At 38.0% G+C, this 19,245-nt stretch overlaps 1 protein-coding gene and 1 long non-coding RNA gene across 6 annotated transcripts; both read right to left on the reverse strand.

Annotated features, from left to right (window-relative positions):
- Positions 1-1,336: 1,336 nt before the first annotated feature.
- Positions 1,337-5,084, reverse strand: LOC112190478 (probable beta-1,3-galactosyltransferase 2). Of its 2 annotated transcripts, none has more exons than XM_024329912.2 (11): positions 4,634-5,084; positions 4,228-4,324; positions 4,049-4,113; positions 3,750-3,958; positions 3,589-3,652; positions 3,249-3,321; positions 2,990-3,110; positions 2,670-2,757; positions 2,455-2,580; positions 2,236-2,345; positions 1,337-1,879 (listed from the first exon to the last, which is right to left on the reverse strand). In XM_024329912.2, exons 1-11 carry the CDS (start codon positions 4,744-4,746, stop codon positions 1,731-1,733), a joined length of 1,215 nt encoding a protein of 404 aa, XP_024185680.1. In that variant the 5' UTR covers positions 4,747-5,084; the 3' UTR covers positions 1,337-1,730. The 2 variants fall into 2 exon arrangements, with proteins under 2 accessions (XP_024185680.1, XP_024185679.1); XM_024329911.2 differs by having other exon boundaries at positions 4,049-4,122.
- A 10,989-nt stretch (positions 5,085-16,073) lies between these two features.
- Positions 16,074-18,513, reverse strand: LOC112190912. Of its 4 annotated transcripts, none has more exons than XR_005807252.1 (4): positions 18,071-18,513; positions 17,850-17,982; positions 16,581-16,669; positions 16,074-16,122 (listed from the first exon to the last, which is right to left on the reverse strand). It is a non-coding gene; the product is annotated as an uncharacterized LOC112190912 (long non-coding RNA). The 4 variants fall into 4 exon arrangements; XR_005807253.1 differs by lacking the exon at positions 16,074-16,122 and adding an exon at positions 16,175-16,428; XR_002932685.2 differs by lacking the exon at positions 16,074-16,122 and having other exon boundaries at positions 16,513-16,669; positions 18,071-18,512.
- Between the last annotated feature and the right edge of the window lie 732 nt (positions 18,514-19,245).

The raw sequence follows: 19,245 nt of genomic DNA on the forward strand, positions 1-19,245 counted from the left end.
TGGCCCGGATTTAAACTTGGAAATTTCTATTATACATCGGTGTAAGACATAATCCCAAATTTTAGTGAAAAAAATAAAACATATCTAATGAACTAAAGGTAGGAAGATATGGTACAAGTAACCGTGACTGTCTAAGCTATAACCGGTGTATGATAGAAGGTCTTCCATATAGCCGATGAATGTGTGATACAGCCGTTGTATGTAGGAATTTTTTTTTTCCTTTTCTTCTTGTTTGTATGATACAACTTTTACTTTCTGTGACATCGTTGATCATGACAAACAGAGGGCAGTACAGTTTGTCTAATGAAGCGCTATCAACTACTTAACCATGGTATAGTTCTGAAAATGATAATAACAAATCGTAGGCTATAGTCGCCTTCATTTCCATGCTCTCTTACTCCTCTCACATAGTTTTTGGCAATCTAACTGCGTTTACACCAAATTGGTTATTTTATGCTTGAAGACATATTCTGTCCAGTTTTTTCATATACCTTTGAACCAAAAAGTCCTCAATAACACAATGTAAGGGATTTGCAATAACAATGTAAGGGATTTGAATGAGATGCTAATTTTCTGCATAAGAACTATGTCTTGGAAACCCTTGTTCTTTTATGTGGGTAGGTTGCTGGAAGATTGAAGCTCATAGAGGAGCTCAAGTGATCTTGTGTGCTAATTTTAGACATTAAGACTTGTAGGAAGCCTGGAGAGATTGACGACAGAGCTGAGAGTTCCACTAATTTTTGCCTTCTGATTTTGTACATCAGAAGCCTATGTATAATATAGCAGCAAAATACAAATATGACTAGGTGATAGGTCAATACTGTGGTAAACTATGGAGTTGTGATGGGTCATATTTAGGTTAACATTCTCCTAATAAGACACTACCTGTAATTCTGTATAATGTCTCAAGGTGTTTCTAATGAAGGTATAGAGTTGTAATGGTTATGGGGTAAAGTTCCCATGCAGCAGAGATCTGGGCAGAATTGCTAATTCTCATTTAGTGATTTCTCTGACTGCTTTTACTAGCATTTAAAAGAAGTTTGATCTTTCAAATCATGTTGTCCTTGTATAAAAAAGTGCCATGAAAGCAACATTTCAGCTTTTCTCTGCTCATGGATAGGTTGCCCTTCAAGTTTCATCTATGTTCATGTACTATCTAACTTGCACGTTAATTCAACCCAGTTTTACTTCTTAAGACCCTCTTCATTTATAAATTGTCAGATTAATCCTTCACTGTACCTTGCTATATTTATGTAATGGACATATTATAGAAGGGGCATTACTGACAATCTGACAACAGTAGGATGAATCACAAGAAAAGTGGGAACGACATGAATATGAGAAATAATGTGTTGTTCAACTGTTCATCATATTATGAAGCTAGTGAAACAAGATTGTACAAGGCAGGCAGGCAGTCATTAACAGTGCCCACAAAGATATGCATTTATTGAGCACTTGATACCATAGAACTGTAACTTGCAAGTTGGCTCTCCAAGCCTCAAAGAATTTGTATATATATGGGGTCCTATTTTTGCTGCTTCAGTGACCAGAATCCCTAATAAAATGGAAGTGGTCCTATTTTTGCAAAGCTCTCTCTAATTTCTCTCTTGTGAAATTATAATTTTCTATACTAGGCACAGAAAGGGGGGGAGAAGTAAAAGACTAGCACACCTGCCTTTATACTGAAGCCCAAAATTCTTCCTGAGATTGGAAGAGCTTCAAGCTGCTTCTTAGAAAGAAGCACTCCATAAAGCGTTTTCGCCTTCCCCGCAGCGTCGATGGACTTCCTTAATCCTCTCAGCTGACCTACAAATTCCACTGCAACTCCAATCAAATGAAGCAACGCAGACGTTGCCTGCCTGGGCCTTCCACTCACAATCTGCAGCGAAAAATTGCATTGGAAGTTAAACAACTCTACTGTTAAGAAGTATATTTCTATAATTACACCCAAATTGACCAAATAGGGATGTGATAACTTCATTTCACTTCTGAACCACCACAGACTAAGAGCAGCGTACACTAAGGTCAAGGTCCAAGATTTGAAGCACAGATTTCTGATCATTTTGTTGAATAAATTTTTGTTATGAAGAAAATTATAAAAGAACACACTCTGCTTGTGTGTGATTTGAAGCAGTATTCTCCAGCAGACATGTCGTGTTTATCTTAATCTTCCCAGACTACACAATTATCTATTCAAATCATTAGCAACATGATATTGATGATAAGTACACTTACCAGGTGGGGTGCCACAACATAGTCTCCTATCATCGATATGCTCCACATCAAGTCCAATAAACCAAGCTCCCAAAGAGACATCCTCATTCGCATACTTGTGGAGGACATGCCTGACAAATGAAACCAAAGTGAACATCATAGGTGCCAGAGGATAAAAGCAAATAACTTCAAAGACACATATACTTCAATTTTTCTCTCTATATAAAGCTTGAAGCTTACTGGTTTATTGATATATATGTAGCCAAATCTCTTGAGATTGCGTATAATTGTCCTGTAGCATGACGGAAATACTTGTTTCCAGGTTCACCAAATTTCCAATATTCAGGTTCATGGTATCTCACTCCCCTGCATGATCAAATTGTCAGTCAAGAACTCGAAGTTAATTGCTTTCTAAAGAAACAAAGAACAAAAGAAATAAGGAAGCACTGGCTTACTTTTGTGCCAGAACAGGACCAGATTTCATGCATCCAATGTACAGACGTGATTTCTTTCGGTGTCTAACTAATGTTTCTCCTAGTGTCGCTGCAGTAATTGGACAAGAAATGGGTTTTATAAGGAAAAAGAAGATACCTAACAGACATGAAGAATTATACAGCTACAGTAATCCAAGTAATTTGGACCTTGTGTCCATATGTTTCTCAATCTAAGATGAGAACACCGTGTAGCTAAGTTTTTAGTTTTTCTTTTATTCTTCTCAAAAGCATCATAGTAAAAATATGTATTACTGTTTACTGTAAGCAAATTTTGAAATTACCAATATTTACGTGGACATCATCGTCGACTTTGACATAAAAATCTGCATCCCACATAGCAACAGCAGTAGCAAAATATATTTTTGTCTTGGCAGACAATTCCAGATATCCTTCAACGTGGTCCTGCTCAAGCGACATAGACATGAAGTCACAAGGTATTTTTTCCGAGTAAAATACTATGTTCTAGTAACTGAGTAAGTATGCATGTAGAACAAAGGGACAGTGTCCAGTGACAACAAAAGAAAAGTTAAAAAACCCTACCAGCCTCAGGAGATCTCCGTGCTTTCTGTCCTCGGCTTCAACTGCTCTGTCTAGAATGCCTCCTGATGTGGCACTGGTCAAGGAGAAGGAACAACTTGTAAGATTATATCATCCCAAAAAAAAAAAATTGCAACTTGTAAGTCATCTTAAAACCTATGGAAGCTTGAAATTCTTTTTTACTTAGAAAAAGATGAACTGCTTTTACGCAAACAACTGAATCAGCTAAACCAGTACAACCACATCTACAAGTCGGCAATGGTTTGAGTTCCAGAAGACCACAATATGTACTATTTATTGTCCTATCCACATTAGCTAGAATGAAAGAAAATTAAACACACACCTGTGACCAATGACAAAACGGATGATGATACCCTTCTCTTCCTCCAGTCTCTTCCTTTTCTCACCTGTAATTCCATGGTTTTCATAAGCAAGAGTATACAGACCAGAAATACAAATAAGCACCCAGAAATATGGAAGAAAAAAAGAAGATCAATTATTAACCTTGAGGCATCCAAGTAGCACGAACTGAATCTCTTCTTTTCCGGCTGCTAAAAGCAGTATTGATTCCAACAACCATTAAATACCTTCTCTTCCCAGATGAGTCAGTCTTCGAGTCACCTGATGAAGGAGAGCCACTACGTATAGACTCTTGTGTTGCCCTTGCAGCAGCTAATTCCATCTCTAAATTTGAAATAGTCTTATCTAGTGTCCTGATTCAACAAACCAAAAATAGTTTCCAATTAGTAACCAGAGAAATCAAAATTAGGGAAATTTAGAGCTTGTGTGTGAGCATAACTTACTGTATAGCATTATGAGTCTTATAAACCTCTCCAAAAATGTCCTTAGTTTCTCGCTCTACTTCCTTCTGATGCAACTAAAAGACCAAATCAGATAAACACAAGAGAAATTTTTATGAGGAAGATGAATTTATAATCCAAATAGTCGAGAATATTAAATCAAGCAAGGGATGAGACATTACAGCTTTTGGATTGCAACCCTCTGATACTAAGTTTAACTTCGCTTCTTCCAAAGCTGTTCTCCGTGTTAGACCTCTACTTTCCGGAACACTCCACATCCTGCAAGTAACCGATTTATAAGTTATCGAATCATTTCACCATAACATAACTCCTGTAATTCAGAAAACAAGTAACCATAAATGCAATTCCCACATCAAAGACTTCAAATTTCAGACTCACCCAACTAAGTAGAAGATAAAAGATCACAAATTTATCAAAAACTAGCATCAAAAACCAATAACAACCATTTGATCATAGATCGATCTCAGAATACAAAGTCTTCAATTCAGTCGCGCGCAATTGGCTCGAACCAATCCCCAAGAACACAACTTTCAAAAACTACGAAGAAGATTGAAACAAAAGCAATACCTATTGGTGAAGAGCATTCCAGCACAGAAGCAGCTTAAACAAAGCAAAAGGGTCCATTTCTGTGAAATTACACTTCTAGAAGAAGAAGGGTCTCCTCTGCTTTTCCAAGACATTTTCCTCTTCTTCTTCCTCCCCCCAAATTCTCTTCCAACTTTCCAATATCAACTGTTCCGCTAAATTCCCATATGAACAAAACAGTGACCAAATGGACAAAAATCAAATAGAGCCCTGGGAATATGAAAGCGTGACCTCGTTTGGAAGTGAGAGCTTTAGGTACAGGATTTGAGGGGCGGGGAGAGGAATCAGAACAGAGTGAGTGCTTCTCTGTTTTTTAACTTGTCGTTTGTATTGTTGTTCCTTTCTTTATCCTATTGCTTTGCTTTGAGCTCTCTCTCTCTCTAGAAAGCTCTTCTTCGCAGGCAAGGGACATTGAACAGAAGTGAGAGCAGGACTCACTAACCGCCCTCTGTGCACTTAAAAGCTAAATTTACCAAACCGTCCCTGTCAGATTATCAGACTTTCCTTACTGTTTGGGTTTATAACCAACTGTTTGGTGCCCTTAAAAGACTATTTTCATCTACAATTGTATACTTTGTATTTAACTTGTAATTCCCACAAATATGTTGCATGGGACCATGGAGACAGTGGGCATGTTATCATCACTGGTAGTCACATGGCAAAAACATGCATGGTGTTAGGATTACATTAATTTTGAAATTTGTAAAATTAATGGTTTTTCTAAATTAATGGATGAGAGAGTGTTCTACATCTTCGTAATAACTAATGGATGGCATGCAGTTGGGAGTTTTTGAATAATATGCATTAGTAACAGGTAATTATTATCATGTTATTATGTTAAAGTTGCTTTAACACTAGATGTGACTTAACTCATGATAATAGAACTCAATTGGAAGATTTCATATATTCTTTTCGAGTCTTGTTTTGGAAAAAGTTTACTTATAAATCATTTTAACACTAGATGTGATTAGACTCATGAACTGTAATATAATTATATCTTTATTTTTGGCGTGTTCTAAAATTTAAATCTTTTATCATATTCAATTTTAAATTTAAGTTATTGATTGACGAAGTATAGATAAAGTCGATGCATTATTGTTAGACTTCTCTCATGGAGAAACTAACTTCATTTTCATATCATTCATGTTTAAACTTTAAGTTCTTTATATTTGACATGATATATTGTCGTAGTTTTAATTAATAAAACATAGAAATTACTCCAACTCGACAAGTCTTGGGCAAAAATAGCAATAGGGTTACCAAGAAGGTAGGGAGCCTTTAATATGTAGTTGACTGAACACAATAATTGAATTTAGACACAGTTAAGTGCATGAAGATGAAGAAAATTGACTTGGCATGTGGATCAACTTCTTCTTCTTCTTCTTTTATGTGAGTCTTGTGATATAGGGCGGTGATGTACATTCCCTATAAAGTAATGTATATAATGTAGGTGTGGGTTTTTACTACATTGTGCTAGTTGACTTCAACAATAAACGTAGGACCACACGAGTGCCTAAAACAATTAAATTGTATCCCAACGTACCGCACATTTCATATATGACCATATGTCAAATAGGCATAGCTATTGCTTTTAATTAAACTCGATCTCATCTAACCAAGTTGTCGTGCTCATGAAGCTAGCCTACTATGTTTGAACTTTAAACAGCTTATAATGTAATACTGTTAGAAGAGGAGGAGTTTGTTACACAAATGATTGGTGTTTAAGGACTTTTATGGTCTTTTTAACATTTCATAGCACAAGTGGGAGCTCTAGGTCGTGAAAGTTGAAGCAAACCACGTGAGAAAAGGCAAAGAAGATCCATTTTGGTTTAAAATTCCGAAATGAAAGGAAGGTCCATCTTATTCGCATTAATGAAGGAAAAGAATCGAACTCGAGCTCAAGCTACACATAAGTATAACAGTTACCAGGATAGCATTCACATTTTAATTTCGATAATGAAAGTGGGATGTGTTCTTAATGAGGATGAAAAAGTTGGTGAAAAATTTGATGCTGAATTGGATTTGGACGGCAAGTATGGTAGTGATATGGGCAAAAGGAATTCGGAAGTTCATGTTCATGATTATATATAAACATTTTGGCTGTAATAACCCTCCTCACCATAGCTCAATTTAATAATATGCCTTTGAGAAATGATCAATATATAGCTAGTTTAGTTGTTAAATTCTTGTCTGATTCTCAAAATCCTTGTACTGTTTTGTGCTTTTCTATACCATAATCAGATAAGACTTGCTGCTTGGAAGTTGGCCTTACAGACCATGCATGGTTTAGTTTAGCGTCAACTAAACCTGCTTATAGTAATAACAACTAACAATCCATATGTACGTATAAAAAGAACCATAACCGATAGGCCGTGCCAATTAAGACAACTTTAACCTAACTCTTCGCCAAAATGGGATTAAATTAGGCATCACATTATTTTTCTCTTACAATTTACCAGAGAGTTAGCTAGTAAACAATGGGAAAGATTTAGGTAAATTAATGGTCGGAGGGACAAAAAGAAATGGACTCGACTCGTTTATCGTGGTTCATGAATCATGATAGAGAAAGAACTAGTTAATTAGGAAATGAAAGTGATTTTTTAACTTGTAAATCAAATGAAAATAGAATAATAAAAAGACTATGAGAATCTTAAGCTAATCATGTAGGGAGTGATGCGATAAGTAACCACAACAAAAAGAGAAGCCAGAGCACCAAGTTAGGGTTTTCACTTTGCTTCTGGAAAAGGTCGCCACGTGCACGTGATCAGATCCTACGCACTCGATTACGTGGCGCACCACCATTAGGTGGTCTCACTCCCCTGTCCATTAATCATGTGACAGCTCACGTGGAAACTGCAAAAGAGCTCCTCTCTGCATGGAGCGGGGCCCGCACCACGAGAACTGAAGCGTCACGTGTCATTATTTGGTGCGCCACGTTAAATTTTTAGGGTTTCTCTTTCTCCTTCCTCAACATCCTCCCTGGTTTTCTGAACTCCCTCCTCCATCTAATATTTAGGGTTTGCAGATTTGATTTAAATGTGTTGGGATAAAGGTTCTCGGAAACATGCACATTGGAGTTAGCTAGCTAATTAAGCGGTTAGTTTATTAATTTACAAGGACTATTTTTTTTTTTTTTTTTTTAACAGAAAGATGAGATTTGTGATTCAAACTTTGTTGGAAGTCACGATATTGGTCGGTTTGAACTGAATTAACTAATGATCGAGCTGAACCTCATCAGATCTTGGATGATGCATGAGTGATGAGCTTACGAATCCATGAGCTTACTATTGTATAAAACTGAATTAATTACTGTTGATAAGGGTAAACAGCCTGACAATATATATATATATATATATATATATATATTCCAAGTTTTTTCTTTCCCCTTCTCCTGAAGGAAGAATGTTAGCTAGATTCGAAGTTCAGGAAATACTTATTTATTACCGAGATTTATTTAGTTCAATGATTTTTTTTTTTTGAAATAAATGACCGATTTACAAAAATGAATTCTCAAAATATTTTTACGCAAAAAATTAGCCAATGATATAACCGTTGGTCATTCAAAAATTTAGTCCATAAAAATATAATGAAAATCAGAAGAATTAAATAGCTAAAAAGTTTTCAGCTTTTTAATTTCACTAGAGAGTGCATGTTTGAATTACATAATATAATATATGGATCTTCCAGTTTGGAGGAGTCCTTTTTAGAACATCCCTCTATAGAACCATAACTGTTTTATATGATGTATGATGCGTACAACCTTTTAACAGAGTGGTAATATGATTATTTACCTCCCAAAAGGTCAGAAACTTACTTTTAAAAAAGATTGTGATTGATAAATTAACATCACAAATTTTGAGTATATTGTGAAGTTTTATAATAAACCGTCATCATTGTTCCTTTTCAGTCAGCTAAATTGTTGAAAAGTATTTGGCAAACGGATCGACATGAGTTATTTTTATTATTATTAGTTTTTTTTATTGAAATGGACATGAGGTTTTGTTTGTAGTGTATTTCTCGTATATTTTTCTCATATATGGTGTTGCTCAAAGTATTTATAGTGTTTCAAAGAATGAAGTTGCTCAAACTGAAATAGAAATTCCACAGTGAGTTTTCTGGTCCTTTTATGTTAGTCAAAAGAGGAATATGGGAAAATGAGTATTTAAATCCTGATTAGGGGAGGTGAACAGTTATATCTTGCCGACAATAGAAATAGTTAGTTGTTTATCATCTTGTGAGGTATTTTGAAAATGAAGCTTTTTGTGATAAAAGCATATATGAACTTTTTTTTGTTTTCAAGTATATGAACTAGTTTTCATGTGTATTAATCTTGATAAAAACAAAGAAATTGTATTAATCTTAAAAAAAATAAAAAGGTGCGCTTGTTGAGAGATTGGTTGGGAGCTCTTTGCTTGCAAAAGGAGTCCCTGTCGCTTTACAACACCACTTCATGGTTTCTAATCTGTAACTGTCTACTCTCTAAGCAACCCAAAGCTGCCATTGCACGAGACCATCCATTGTTTGGTGCAGAGAAGCCCATTTTTAAGCCACAACAAAACTCAGCAGGGGGGAAGACTTCGTGTAGAAGCCAAAGGGTAATTCTCTGTACTATACAGGAAGAAACACTTTGAGGCTTTTGAGCCATTTGCCAATTTGCAGGGTGCAAATATTTTATTTTATATGTGTCATGACCCTTTTTTAGTACAATTGAAGGTACTCTGTGCAAGGGGGTTATTCTTGAATTCAAGATATCATAAGAGTATGATTGCCATTGTCTACGGCTTAAACCAGATCTTATAGATTTTTCAGGTCAAGAAATGAGGAAAATCAGACCCTAAATGAGCTAAAAGACATAACAAGAAGTACATCTTTAAAGTGCTGGCTAATTGCTAGTTTTGAGGTTAGTTCAAACAAATGGGACTTTTAGACCCTGACATTTTAGCCATAAGAAGCAAATCCTTCCGGAGCTAATAATTTCTCGTGAACTACGTTGTTTATCTATATATAATTTGTTTCAAAATGTTTGGTTTGAGAACAATCTTTAACTAAAGAAAATACCATTAGTTATGATAAATCCGTTTAAAATTTTGGACCGATTTGGATCTAATAAGTACGTATAGTTCTTGTGTTACTGAGTTCTTTTACCTAACAAGTTAATTTTAGAGATTGTTTATCATAGTATGAGATTCGATGTAATTCATTATTCATTAGCTTCTGTTTTATGCAAGTTGGCTATACTTTAAATTTTTTTTTTTTTTTTTTTTAAACTCACTTGAGTGAGAGTGTTAGTTTGTTATTTTTACCACTGAAACGAAGTAAGAAACACAGGGATAAAGGAGAAAGGAAGAGCTCTCTAACATGTTATTTAGTTTGCTCGTAGCTTAGGAAAAGTAGTGACATGTCCAATTAATGTGAATATATAGAAGATTTTGTGGGTGAGTTTGTTGGACTTCCACCTTTTTTAATAGTTACTTTTCAGCAAAGAATAAAATGGATCAACCTTTAGCAGTTGTGCTTTCAGCATACATATTATTCCCAACATTGGTTGAAGCAGACTTATCAGCTCATTTTTCATATTCTCCATTCCCTCACACCTTTCCTCAATTATTTTCAATACGAGCTCTCTCCCTCTTAACTCTCTCCATTCTCCATCACGCAGGCCCATGAAAGATGAGAATGTCCCACAGTCATATTATTACTGTACCTCCTTAATTAAATGGGAGCCATTAATACCCCATCGTCTCCTCCCCCCCACCCCCCACTGCTCTCTGTCTGTTGCAGCCTTCAGGCCCATAGATCAAACATGTGGTCTTTAATTTCTGGCGTTCTTTCTCTGCATTATAATTATAAATTTATAATCAATTGCATATATATATGATTAGCCATATATTCCATTCCCAGCCTCGTTTAGTTTACCTTTTGGTTTTGGTATCTTCAAGAGAATTCTCAGTTTCAAATTTTAAAGCAAGTGCACCCCTCAGGTGGCCGGTAAGAAAAGAATCTGAAAAGGCAGAGTGGGCGGTGTGGGACTGGGAAGATGTCAGATAGACCTATAGCTTTACCTATATATGCCATGCTATTTAGTAGTAGACTGTCACTTTCCAAGCCACATATCAATTATTCATTCATGCCTACTCCCAAGTCTTGGTTGGCCCAAATGATCATGAAATGAACTTAATGGAACTTTTTTCAATTCATCGATCTCAGTAGTTCTAAACATAAATTAACTAATTACTAAGCACCTTTTAGACTAGTACTAACGAACCCCTTCAATCTCACTTCAGTACGTACGTAGAAGAAAAAGAACCTTGAATCGATGAGCAGTAATTTGCTTTATTTATAGGTAGTCCCACTAGTATTAGTCCACTTGTTATTCTTATGGTAGACGTCTATATATACATTGTTTGATTCACATAAATGAAAGTAATTTATTTGTCTTTCATATGGAAATTTCCCAACAACTTTCCATTCTGATGTTTGGTAACTTAAGAAAAGTTATCAAAAAAGTTGTTAAAAAGTTTGTAAATAATAAAATAAAATATTATGTTGTGAGTAATAAATGTAAGGAAAGAATGGGGGAAGTGATTCCTTTGAGATTTGGAAGGAACCACTTCCCCCTTCCTTCAAGAAACGATTTCATTTCCTTTTGTGAACCAAATGTGGCCATATAGTAATAAGTAATTTCACTATTGAAAGAAAGCCTGGGAAATAATTAATAGCAAATTACCAATACATACAGCCTCAACCCATTTATTACCACTAGCAGGCTTGTTTTTTTTTCAATTCTCTTGCGGTACTGTAGCTGAACCCTGCGCAACGTCCAGGCCCATGCGGCCATTTTTTGAATTGATTCTGTTAACTAGTAAATTACCAAAATAACCTCTATAGACTTATGACATGTTTACTTACTTAGAATGAAAAATAATCATGAATCGGAGATAGTGGAATGGGAGAAGAAATGAATCGGTATTGATTCCGGAGGAATGATTCCTAAACCCATCTCCCCCATTCGTAATCGAATTCCTGAGTATTCAGGAATCGATTCCTGATAAGGAGGTGAGACCTACATCCATTCTGATTCCTTTATGTGTTAGTAAACGCAGGAATGTTTTTACCCCGTAATCATTCCATTTCCTTCCAAGTAAGTAAACGTGCCCTTAATGTACTGAGTTTCAGTATCATTCTAAGGCATTGCAGATTTAATGTACTGAGCTTCAGTATCATTCTGACATGCAAGAATTACAGTTCTTTCCAGTTTCTAGAGGCAATTCTAAATGATTAACCTATTGGATTGTTTGTATACACAAAAGAAATCTCTCCACCATAGTTCTTCTCATGTTCTTCAATGGGTACATCCTCTTTGTTTATTGCAGCAGCCTTCCTCCTTGCCATTTGCGATTAATCTGTATATGATAAATGCAAATATATGAGTACTAACCCTCAGTAGTTTACTGACCCTCAATTTGATTAAAAACCATTATAGCTTATAAGAATGCAAAATAAAGACTAACAGCAATAATAAGATCAAATATCCACAGAGCCTATAGGTAGACATAATTGCAAGAGTATGACCTTCCCATAAAGTAAACATAAAAATGAGGTTGCAATACAAATAAAATCAGCTAAAGCTACTGACCCTTAGAAATAAACATAAAAATGAGTTTACCATACAAATAAAATCAGCTAAAGCTACTGACCGTTAGAAATAAACATAAAAATGAGCTTGCAATAAACATAGGGTTAGTGAAATCATGAAGCTAAGGTTACTGACTCTCAGAAACTGAAGCTCGTACAATTCATTTTGTACTATTGTTGGTCACAGAACTCATCATTTTCCATCAGATCAGAACAAAGAAATCTCATAAACTAAAGGTATTGACCCTCAGAAACTAAACCTAATGATCTTTAGAGGGTCCATATAATCATAGATTGCACATATTGCAGCATTTTAATGCTACTGACTGTCAATAAGCTCAGACAATTCATTTTGTACTTTTATCAGCCACATAACATCAATTTTCACCGCCTAGCTACACATAAAAATGAGGTTGCAATACACATAGATTTACTGACCCTTAATAGCCTAAAGGTTAATTTCTTAATTTGCTAAAGCTACTGACCCTCAGAATTTCTCAACCATTGAGAATAATTAAAATTTCTCAACCAAAATCATTTACCTGAGGGAGAGATTATGACAACACGAGGCTAAAGGTACTGACCCTCAGAATTTCTCAACCAAAATTTCTCAGGTAAAGCTGCTAAACATAATCAAATTTCGATAGTGTTGAATGCATTGCACAAAAATCAGACCATAGCTACTGACCTTCCGTAACTACAAATTTATCTACTGACCTTCAGTAACTACAAATTTCTCTACTGACCTTCAAGACTATAGCTACTAACTCGCTAGTGTCGCGCCCATACTTCGCCACCGAGGTCACGCGCTTGGTTCGCCGTTGGGGTCGCGCCTTTGCTTCTCAGCGGGGTCGCCCCCTTGCTTCGCCGTTGGGGTCGCGCCCTTGCTTCTCCACTGGGTCGCTCCCTTGTTTTGCTTTAGGGTCGCGCACTTGGTTCGTCACCTGGATCGTTAGCTTGCTTCGCCGCCGGAGTCCTTGCTTCTTAGCCGCGTCGCCTGCCTGCTTCGCCTCTGGGTCACCCGCTTGCTTGGCCGCCGGGTCGCACCCTTGCTTCCCCACCGGGTCTCACCCTTGCTTAGCCACCGGGTCACACCCTTGCTTCGCCGCCTGGTCGCACCCTTGCTTCGCCGCCGGGTCGCACCCTTGCTTCGCCACTGGGTCGCGCACTTGGTTAATTAGCCGGGGGGATCGTGCGCTTGCTTCGCTGCCGGGGTCGCGCGCTTGCTTCACTTCTGGGGTGGCGCTCGCGCCCTTGCTTCGTCACCTAGCTTCGCCGGAGCCCTAGATGTCGATTTAGTTCAGACGGTTTAGATTTTGGGAGAAATGGTTCATATTAGTCAGTGGCATGTTTGGTAAATTTCTTAATATTTGAGTGTTCTTTCTTATGATGGGCTAATGGTTGTTGACCGTATGGGCTCCATGTTTTGAAGTCAGCTGGTGGTAAATATATGTAGTTATTTGTAGGTATTGGTAAAAAAAACTCAATAATTAAACCAGGGAAGGTCATAGAGAACAATTAATACAAGGAGATACCAAAGCAGCTACCAAGAAGAGCAAAAAAAATGTAATTAACAGCAAAAAAACAAAGTCCTTGCCCAAATAATCCAGCGTAGATTCCTCGTAAGAACTACTCATTCATATGCAACAGCACATAAAAAAAGAAAAATTAGTCAGTGTCCAAATGAAAAGGCCGGAGAAATAGATTGTGCACTTCTAACCCTAGGAACTGGTGTTGTCCACCACGGAAGCGTAAATGGATGGATATGTGCCCCAATCTCGGTATATTGACTACCAGGATGAACATCGTCAAATGTTCCGGTAGGAACGTTGCACCTACAAAGGGCTCTGGTGGTTTTTTGTAGCACAGAAATGGTATCCTCATTCGATGAGTCCAAACATAGTAGCACACGGTCAAGATAGGACAGATCCACATCATCAATAATCAACAACGAAACTCGGTGAACAAAGCACCATTTGCCCAAATCATCATCTCCTGATCTCAACTCCCAGGTATGAATGTGGCCGCTATGGCTATCAAACGACATCGCCCGCATACGCCCTCGGCACACACCTAGGCCCACAAGTCCGCATTCAAACTGCTTATCGAATTCAATTTCTATGAAATGACAGTACTTAACAACAACATCATCGCCACTAGTATTACTATCGAGTGCCAAAGCATCCAACTCCACAATGTGACCATTAACCAACCAATACAACTTTCTATGGTAAACAACGCCTGCATGGATACTGGTAGTGATAGAAGAGTAAACCCTAGCTATCTGCGGGCAGGATACATTAAATTCTCTCCATTCACCGGCTGCGGAGAAATAGATATTCATTTTTAACGAATTATCAAGTCTACGAATTCGCACGACCCTGCACTTATAATCAACATTAAGAACGATTTTACTATTACTACTAGTAGCACCATTTTCTTCCTGGTACTTGCAGTAGGGTTTGTTTGGCTCCAAAATCAGTCGGCGTGCAAACTGTCTCTTTTGAGCGTGTGCGCGGGCGTGCCAGCACCGTGGGGTGCAGACGTGCAGTCATCGGGGGAGTCCCTTGACCTGACTTCTTCTTCTTCAAGCGTTGTGGACGAGGAGAGCACCAACCTCGTCACAAGGTTCTTCTCTAGCCTTCCGAGAAATGACTTTCTGCCTTACGGATAAGGACTTTGGGTGTGATCTCGCATCACCGAATCGATACTCAACTTTGTAGGCTGAGCAGAGCAATCACTGGGAAGTTTGGAGAAAGCACGGGTTTTGCTAAAGCGTGACTTTAGCTTCGCTGGGTTGCGAGAGCGTTACCCTTCGCTGGGTTGAGAGGGCGTTACCCTTGCTTCGCTGGTAGTATCGGTGACAGTAGTACTGGCAGTCGGCTCGGAGAGACTAGGACTGGAAGTACGGTCGCCGGGTTTCAACGAGGTTGAAGGTTTGCTCCAGGGAGGCTTTGTAATCGCTGGGATTGATTGATTCGAGAGAGGTGTCCTTTGCTGTGTCGTCTTTAGCCTCTATATATAGGCTGCTCGTAGATTCACTTTCCAAATATGAATGAAATACTATATTTTAAGCCACAGTTATTGGCCTTGAATCAAATCAAAACTCTTAATAGTTTTGATAACTAATCGTAGGCGATAATTAATATTATCCGCCTCTGTCACCGCTAGAATATAGGCAAAGATTTATTGCCTTTAAGAGTCTCAGACGTAATCTTCCTCTTAGCAACGTAATTGCCCCAAGGACTGATTCTTGGATATTGCCTTCGCGAGCACTACGTAGCTCGCAGCATGCAATCATGTGTGGCAACTCGGAGACCGGATTACCACAGCGCCGCCTCCCCAAGGAACCCTACACCCGCGACACTTGGAGTAAGTGTTTTGGGCCTAGAATTCCTCAAAGAGACAAGGCCTTTAGGTTGGAAAGCAAGAAGTCTATAAGCCCGAAATTCTTGGGCTTGTATAGTGGGCTTGGCTCGTAATCACAAGATTACGAACTAGGCGAATAAGAGGAAAGGAAGGTGGTGTTGAGTTGAGTTTTAGAACCTATGTCAATTTTTAGTTCTTAGCCCAAGTTTGCATTAAGTTCATTAAACGGTAATTTATGTGAGTCTTCTAGGTCTAGCCCACTAGGACCTAAACTCAAATTCTAACCCTAGGGTTCCACTTTGGTGGTAAGCAATCACACACATCATCAACCATACATAATGTTACAAAACTTTAGTGAAATCAAGCAAGCCAAAAAGAAATAAACTTTAGATAGAGTAAAACAAATTGAATCCTCCAAGGATTATCCTCCGTGCCCCAGCTTCGACAACAACAGCCTGCAAAACAAACTAAAGTAGGGGTTAGGCTCCTACATCCAGTCATTGCCCATGCCCGCCCCATATCTAAGTTTAAAAACATGAGTTATCGTTTTGAATAAAAGAAGTAGATAAAACCGGTTTGCGCTTCCACGTGATCGTCACCACGTAACTACAATCCCACGGCAATTGATCATCTTTCACACTTTCATCACAACCGTCCATCTAGCCAATCACTTTCCGGAATTCATTAATCACAAGGCTAGAGACAAAGGGGAGATAACAAGGGCATGGTGCACACTGCCCACCACCGGTGGCTCAAGGAGGAACTGACCTCTCCTTACATCCCCATCAATTGCCAACACATCAAACCAATCCACGCAAACCATTTCAAGTTGTAAAAACAGATAATTTCCAAAACATGCAAGAGGCCTCATATAAAACATTGTATATGCAAGAAAAGCATAGATAGAGTTAAAGGCATCCCCTACCTGGAACTCGAGCTTTCTCTTGCAGCACTTGGCCTCAATGCAACCTTGTAGCAACCACCACTTCACAAGATCCTACCAAGATATCAAGCCTAGACCAAATAAGTGACATTAATCACGATAAACTAGGCTAGCTATTCACTCACATAACTCTCCGAAGAAAACATTTCCTTGAACCTAATTACTAACTAATAACCAGACCATTTGGGTTCCAATAAGGGGTTTGTTGTTAGGAAGAGGGGGTAAGAATACTTTTTAAAACACAGGTTGCTGAAAACCGAAAACAGAGTTTTTAAGGAGCTGTCAAGGGTCACATAATTGTTCAAAATACTTGAGGTAAATTCTTGAGAAATTTTGAAAGAAGGATGGCTTGTCAATCAACTCAGTACGATTGAAATGGCTATTGAATTTCAAGTGAAACCAAACAAAGAGTAAAGGTTATAAAGGCTGAAGTAAAACAATGTGCAGATTCTTTCCAGAAATACAAGCTTCTGTCCCCCTATTTCAAAATTGCATAACTAATTCTAGAAAAATGTTTTTGGGGTGATTCAAATTCTGGAACGTTCATATAATTGTCTAATATATTTCTCTAGAAGAAACTGAACCCAAATTCTAAACGGTTTAGCTCCAGTTTTGAAATGAGTGAAACTGGGTCAGATTTTACTGAAAACTGAAAATCTGCAAAAACTGGTTGTTTTATGTAAAGCTCTTTTGGTACCCAAAATGGCTGGTTAAGTAGACACTAAGACACCTATGGAAAGTATCTAAAGCTTCTAAAAGCTTAAAGTCTCAGTCACCCTTCAATACTATAAGGGGAAGGTCTTGTAGCTCACTAACAGGATGTTTTGAAGACATGGTGTTTGGACAACAATAACACAAATAAACTCTATGATCAAGCATGATTTGAATGTTCAAAATAACCATGTTCTAGCACAAATCTAACACACTTAAGAGGCATGTCTAATGCTCCTAATGATCTATAGCTCAGGTTGCTTTCTAGTACTATATGGGCAGGTGTTGTAGCTCGATGACAAAATGCATTGAAACATGATATTTGGACAGCTACAAACAACAAATAACCTTTGAACCAAATACGATTCTAATACTCAAGGTGTAGCCATGACCTAGCAGAATCCCTAGACATTAGAATGGATGACAAATCAAAATTAAGGCAGCAAGATACCAACAACAGCAGTGACAAGTTCATAATCTTCAAGAATTCGTAATAACAACCAAAAATACATAGAGTTTTATGGAAAAGATGATACTCACCAAAGACTAATCAAAAAGGTGAGTTTCTCTTGATGATTTCAACAGGAAAGAGAGCTGAGGAAGCTGATTGGATCGAGTCCAGCCGCAGGCCAAGAAGTCCGCTCAATCTCGAATATGCAAAGTGAAACAGAGACTGCTCAATATGTAGATGAGTTGTTTTGAGCGTATTGAGCCTAAAAATTGAGGAATGAATTAGGAACTTGATAGTTTAAGAATCTTACCAACTGTTTGTATCAGTCTCAAGCAAGGTGTTGGGGATTCGGGTAGAGCAAGAGAGGGAATTCAAGCAGAAATCCGGAACAGGCTTGCTCCGGAACAGCTTCCGCTTCGAGGGGTGTACAGGACTCAAATCGACTCCGATGAGCTGAAATTTTGAGGCTGAATAGAGGAGACATAGACGAACAAAGTTGGTGAAGAACGTTTTTTGATCGGAGGTCTCTAACTAGGTGTTTTTGGGCTCGTAAACAGACTGATGTGTCCAGGGACGAGAGGAAAGGTGAGGAGAGAAGGGTGAGTGACGATTTATGGCATGGGTTCTCTCTTTTGAAGGTCTGAGGAGATGTTCTTGGAGGAGTTGCCCTTTTGCATGATGGAAACGTGGAGAGGAAGAGCTGAACGAGGCTCCCTTTCTCTCTGTCCAAGTCTGACGTGAACAAGGAAAGAGGAAAAGCTGAGTTTGGCGTGTGAAGGAGAAGGCTCAGTTTTGGGCAGATAAATTTGGGGTAAAAGAATAAGGTGGTAAAAAACCAAAATGATGGGGAAAATAAAAGTAAAATAAGTAAATACAAGAAAACTCAAATTAAAGTGTTGACAATGCCAAATAAGGATCGGGCGTCACAAAACTTATTTTTGGATAGAAAAAATGGCAAGACAAGTTTTGTCGGAGTTTTTGCTCGAGTTTGAAAAACATAAGGAGTAAATAAATTGTGTTTTTGAAAGTCGGTGAGATGCTTGACGAGTAAGCTTCGGGTAAGGCGAGCAGAAATTTCGCCAATTATTAAGAAAGGTAAAATAAGAAAATCGTAAACGCACGCACAAGTATATTTCAAAATTATGCAAAGATGTCATTATGAGCTACAACCATGTTGGATCTAGGAAGAGGTTTGGGTCAAAGGTTGACTAACTTATTGGGCTAGGTTCACTAGCATACCCGTCGGTTGGGTGTCCAGAGTAAATTTTGGGACTCTAACCTTACGCTATTCTCGGGCCCAAGGCCCAAGCCCAAACTATTTCCAAAAGTCTTTGACCAAACAAAGGTCACGAAAAATTATTCCGTCAAAAAGTGATGTTCGAAATTTCACGGGGTCTACATCATGTATCCCTTGTTTGTTGCAATTAAGGATAATTGCATCCTTCCATTTTATTGGCAGCAAAGAGTGACGATGGCCCACCAAAC

Source organism: Rosa chinensis, chromosome 2 (assembly GCF_002994745.2).
Source record: "Rosa chinensis cultivar Old Blush chromosome 2, RchiOBHm-V2, whole genome shotgun sequence".
NCBI classification, from domain to species: Eukaryota; Viridiplantae; Streptophyta; class Magnoliopsida; order Rosales; family Rosaceae; genus Rosa; species Rosa chinensis.